Genomic DNA, 4,898 nt, shown 5'->3' with positions numbered 1-4,898 from the left:
GGGCTCCAAAAGTCCCAACTTTCACCACTTATTACAGAAAATACTTGAATGAAAGTATTCTATAATTTCATCCCTCAAAAAGCAGCTCTCATACTTCAAATCCTCTGGGCATTATTTGGTAAAATAGAGATTTCTTAAGAATTTCGTGGCAGAAATTCCCCTTTAATAAACTCGTATTACAACTGCAGTTAAGACAAAGGTTCCTAATCTATTAACAAGATTCCCTCCATGATCCCATACTTTGCCATTTTTCCCATAACTTCTTAAAAAACCATCTCTAATTTACTCCTAATATTCCCAAAATATACATCCATGATGTTTAACTGACTATTTGTTCTTAAAATACACGCCACCATCAAATTCCAAAATTCACAATCCCATTCAGATATTTACCCCACTTATTCCAAAGCACCCTATTCCTTTAGAAGCAGGTGGACTTTCCTAATGACAACCGGTAAGGTTACTTCTCTGTCTAGTATCGCCACATTTACAAGTACGTGCAAGATCCGGACCATTCATCAAGTGGGACCCACCTTATATCTTCCATGGCCCAGGAATCAGAATAGTTCATTCATCAGATGGACCACAGTACGCATTGATGTGGACCGTCTGCTGCTATTGCACCATAAACTTATGACCCACCTGATGTCAAGGCCGACCTAATTTCTGAGGCATGACACATAAACGGTGGACCCCACATGATGCACGGTCGGATCTCGCACACACGTTCCTAATGAATGGCGAGTAAACACGCATGCACACCTCTCGCACTTCACTTCCTAATGAAAACCGAGGTTTGCACAGCCGTACGCATCCATACGCAGGCACACGTGCAAATATGAAACACGTATGTCACATCCGAACTTTCCATAAGGTTGGAAATAATATTGGCTCTTCAGAAAGAGAAAAATCAGACAATTCCGCTCGACAGTTGGACCACAACGTACAGAGTATATTGACAGTTCAATTGTTTTCTAGCAATTCATTTGTATTGACATACTACTGCCCACCTGAGGCTCGAAATAGCCTGAATTTTTTTCCCAGAAGATCTAAACGGAGTAGCCAACTTGATTGAAAGCTCAGATCTCACACACTACGACACATGTGCACGCGTGCGGAATAGGAAAACAACTGTAACTCCACAAAGAACAAGGACCCAAAAGAAAGCAATGAACAACGGTGTAGTGTGTGCGAGTGAAACGACCTCAGCAAAACAAACCATCAGACAGTGTAGATAATTACAAAGCATGGAAGCACAGCCCTTGGATTGAAAACCAGCAGCTCCTCCTCATCATCTGACCCACGGTGACGGGCGACGACCGAGTCAAACCCACCATCTTCCTTGTCAGCACCTACAACAGCGTCCAGCGCCCCCTCACGTGCCACCATTCCCGCCACCACCCTACAGACCAGCATCGCGCGCTTCACGTTCATGAAAGCGAACTCCTCCTCCATCTCCTCTGGGATTGCCTGGTGGGCCCCACGGCTGCTCGCCATAGTCAGAATCCCGTCGAGCTTCGGTGAGAAACCGCTCCTTATGATCCCACAGACGCTGCAGAATTCTCCGCTGCAGATGGCAGAATTCCCTTTCTTCCCTAGTGAGCAGAGGAACGTTGAGCACTGGAAACGGAGCAGCTCGTTCCCGTCGGCGATGCACCGCTCGTTACAAATCCCTCCGCTGCCGACGTTCCTCGACGACTTGATCTTGATCGACTCTCGGTATTCTTCGAACCGGGTGAGGATCTTCGGGCTGTTGTGTATTTTGAGGATCTGGTGTATTTTCGCGAGGCGGTTCTCTTTCGAATTCTTCCAGCCCGTTTGGAAGATGATCTGGACGATGTTCTTCGCCGTATCGCCGTCGAGAAGCTCCGTGACGGCGTGTTTGGCGGACTGGTGGTGTTCGAGGTTTTGGGTTCTCTGGAAGATTTCTCCACATGTCGGGCACGGGAAGATATCGCTTCGGAAGACGAAGGAGGAGCGTTTCGGATGCATATCAGAGGAGAAGTCAGATTCTGAGAAAGACCCAGATGACCTTTTGCGGGTCGGAGTCGAGAGGGAGGTGGTGGGAGGTGGGGTAGAGGGCTGGGCAGATTGGACGGTGGAGAGAGGAGGTAATGGGTCATCAAGCTTTTTCAGTTTGTTGAGGTTCTTGGTGGAGAAAATGGGTTTTAGATACGGCCATGGGTTGAGAAATGAAAGAGCTTTGTGGGTTTTGGCATGATGATGAAGAGGAGAAGAAGAAGGAGAAGGAGGAGGAGGAGGAGAAGGAGAGGTCTTTGAAAGCTTTCTTTTCTTTGTTGGGGGAGTTTTGGTCGGGAAGAGAAAGCACCCCAAATGAAAGAGAAGGAGAAATAAGGAGAGGAAGCTGTTGAAGAAGGACCGTACTGTCGCCATGGCTAGAGGAGTTGGAGCTTGGAGAAGGCCATGGAAGAGAAGGCGATTTGCAGAGAGAGAATGTGGGGGGAATGATAATAGAAGGATGTGGGGTTTTGATAAAGAGGCTGGTGGGCCCCACCGAGGAATAAGAGCTCGCAGTCGGTGGGCGCATCGCCATCTCAGGCGGATTTATCGGTTTCGTATCGTATCGTGGAATGAATCGAATGATTAAAATATCGGGGTGGTGTCGATGAGTAACTAGCGCGTATCATCATCCAGTAAGCGGACATGGAGCTTTTTATTTTATATGCAAGTGGGGCCCACATGTTGGTTATCCATACGGTTGATCTGATTAACTGAAACATGAGTAAGACCGTGGACGGTGGGGATTAATCGGGAAGGTCACCTAGCTATTGTCTCAATTGTACAAACCAGATTCAACGTTGGGAATTGCTTTATAGATAAAAGGACGTTTTAGTCTTTTGCATCACATTTTGGCCGGAAGATAATCGGTTAGCTTTGGCGGGAAAGGATCCTATGCTTCTGGAGGGAGTCCGTTTTGCCTCCGTCCGAAACGTGAGTCAGGATCCAGATCGGGTCTCCGCCACTGGGCCCCACCTATTCAACGGTCCTATGATCGGAACTGTGTATGTGTTAGACTCTGTGTTATACGGTCCAACGTCAAAAACGTATGTTGAACGGATAGCTGTGACTATCACTATCACTATCTATAGATGAATTTAGAACAAAGAACAGAAATTTTCCAATGGCTCATATTCAACTCTGAAAATCAAAGTCTAGGATCATCAGTGAAGCACGATTATGAAAAAAGAGCTCCTCTATAACATAAAGGAAAGCATGGACGGTTCCGATCATCATACCATCTGAGAATGTGTCACCCGGCAGCATACCATGGAATCCGGACCAAGAGTTTAAGTGGCAACACACACTTGGATCCTGTGCCGCGACAGACAAGCGAACTCCCTCTCGACGCACGGAATTTAATTACATCGAGTGAGGGTTACGGTAGACGTGGTGTAACCTATGTATTAGGATCCAAACTATGCATCCCATGGGTCCCACACTTCCAATTGCACCTGACGTGTTGCATCCAATTGTAGCTGAACCCTTCCTTCAAAATTTTCTTGAGGGGATAATATAAACCGTTGGATTTATGATCTAGAAAATTGACGGTTAACAAGAAAACAACTCTCCTCATTCGACAGAATGGTCAGATGATGGCTTAGAATATTGTAATGATGAATAGTTTTTTATATAATAATCCATCCAGGGTGGGAGTAAACAGATCAAGGGTCTGGATTGCCGATAGTTGGGTCCCATTTGTCAGAATTGTTGGAGTAAACAGATCAAGGGTCTGGATTGCGGATAGTTGGGTCCCATTTGTCAGAATTGTCGATCACACAATTCCTTTGTACTGTTTACCAAAAAAGTCTGGGCGAGTTAGTTGATACTCGCAGCGTATGAAGTTTGATACGCAGAAACTCAAAAATTGCACACGTGGGATATATTAACTCAAATCAATCCGACTAAATTGTGAAACTTTACCACCCAAAAATCAGATTGGTTTTCGTATTTCAAATCTCTTCTTCTGCTGTTTTTTCAATACTTGTTTGTTGAAATATGACCATTGGTTATTTCTCATTTTTAACCGTCCAGTAAAGGTCCACCAATCCAATATGCAGATAATCAAATAAGATTAGTTTTTGGTTCATGATGGATCTAATCTGGACCATTAGTTGGATAGTTTAATTTGTATCAAGTATTCAATTTGTAAGTTGCTGGTATCATCCCTCCCAGCTGACAGAGTATCAAAGTTTCTCTTTAAAAAAAGAAACTCTTCTAAGAAAAAGGGAAAAAGAAAGAAAGAGCCGATTAGCTGTTACCCGGTTAACACCTGAGTGCCTGTTACTTTAACGGTATGGGCCCATCAATTTTTTTTTATTATTATTTTAAATATCCGAGCCTTCCATCTGTTTTTCCATATCATTTTAGGATGCGATCCAAAAATTTAAGAAGATCCAAATCTCAGATGGACCATATTGCTAGAAACGTGATAAATGATCATTAAAACTTTTGTGGGCCACAAAAGTTTTGGATCAAACGGATATTTATATTTTACTTTAATCCAGATCTTCTTGACATTATCAACAGGTTGGATTTCAAATAAAAATTACAAAACCCTTAAGATGGGCCCTTTGGAATTATTAATGGTGAGACACTCAATCACCATTGTTACCTTTGGTGTGGTCCACCTGAGCGTTGGATCTTCTTAATTTTTGGAACCCTCCTAAAATGGGTTGGATAAACGGAGGGACAGTGTGGATATACAACACATCATCAAGGTGGGCCCCACAGTAAGGGTAATGTGTTACCTGGTAACACCTAATCAGCACCCGCAAAAAACCACCTCCCCTGTCTTCTCGCGACTCTTTGCTGTATTTACCGCGATATGACTCGTAACTCGCGAGATCCTGACCACGTGGGGCTCTGCAATCCTCCTT

General features: G+C 44.3%; 1 protein-coding gene across 1 annotated transcript; it reads right to left on the bottom strand.

Annotated features, from left to right (window-relative positions):
- Positions 1-220: 220 nt before the first annotated feature.
- LOC131243973 (uncharacterized) lies at positions 221-2,481 on the bottom strand. The gene has a single exon (XM_058243636.1). It carries the CDS (start codon positions 2,392-2,394, stop codon positions 1,222-1,224), a length of 1,173 nt encoding a protein of 390 aa, XP_058099619.1. The 5' UTR covers positions 2,395-2,481; the 3' UTR covers positions 221-1,221.
- Positions 2,482-4,898: the final 2,417 nt, after the last annotated feature.

The sequence above is a fragment of the Magnolia sinica genome, chromosome 4, assembly GCF_029962835.1.
Source record: "Magnolia sinica isolate HGM2019 chromosome 4, MsV1, whole genome shotgun sequence".
Taxonomy (NCBI): domain Eukaryota; kingdom Viridiplantae; phylum Streptophyta; class Magnoliopsida; order Magnoliales; family Magnoliaceae; genus Magnolia; species Magnolia sinica.
This window is presented reverse-complemented; position numbering and strand designations above follow the sequence as displayed.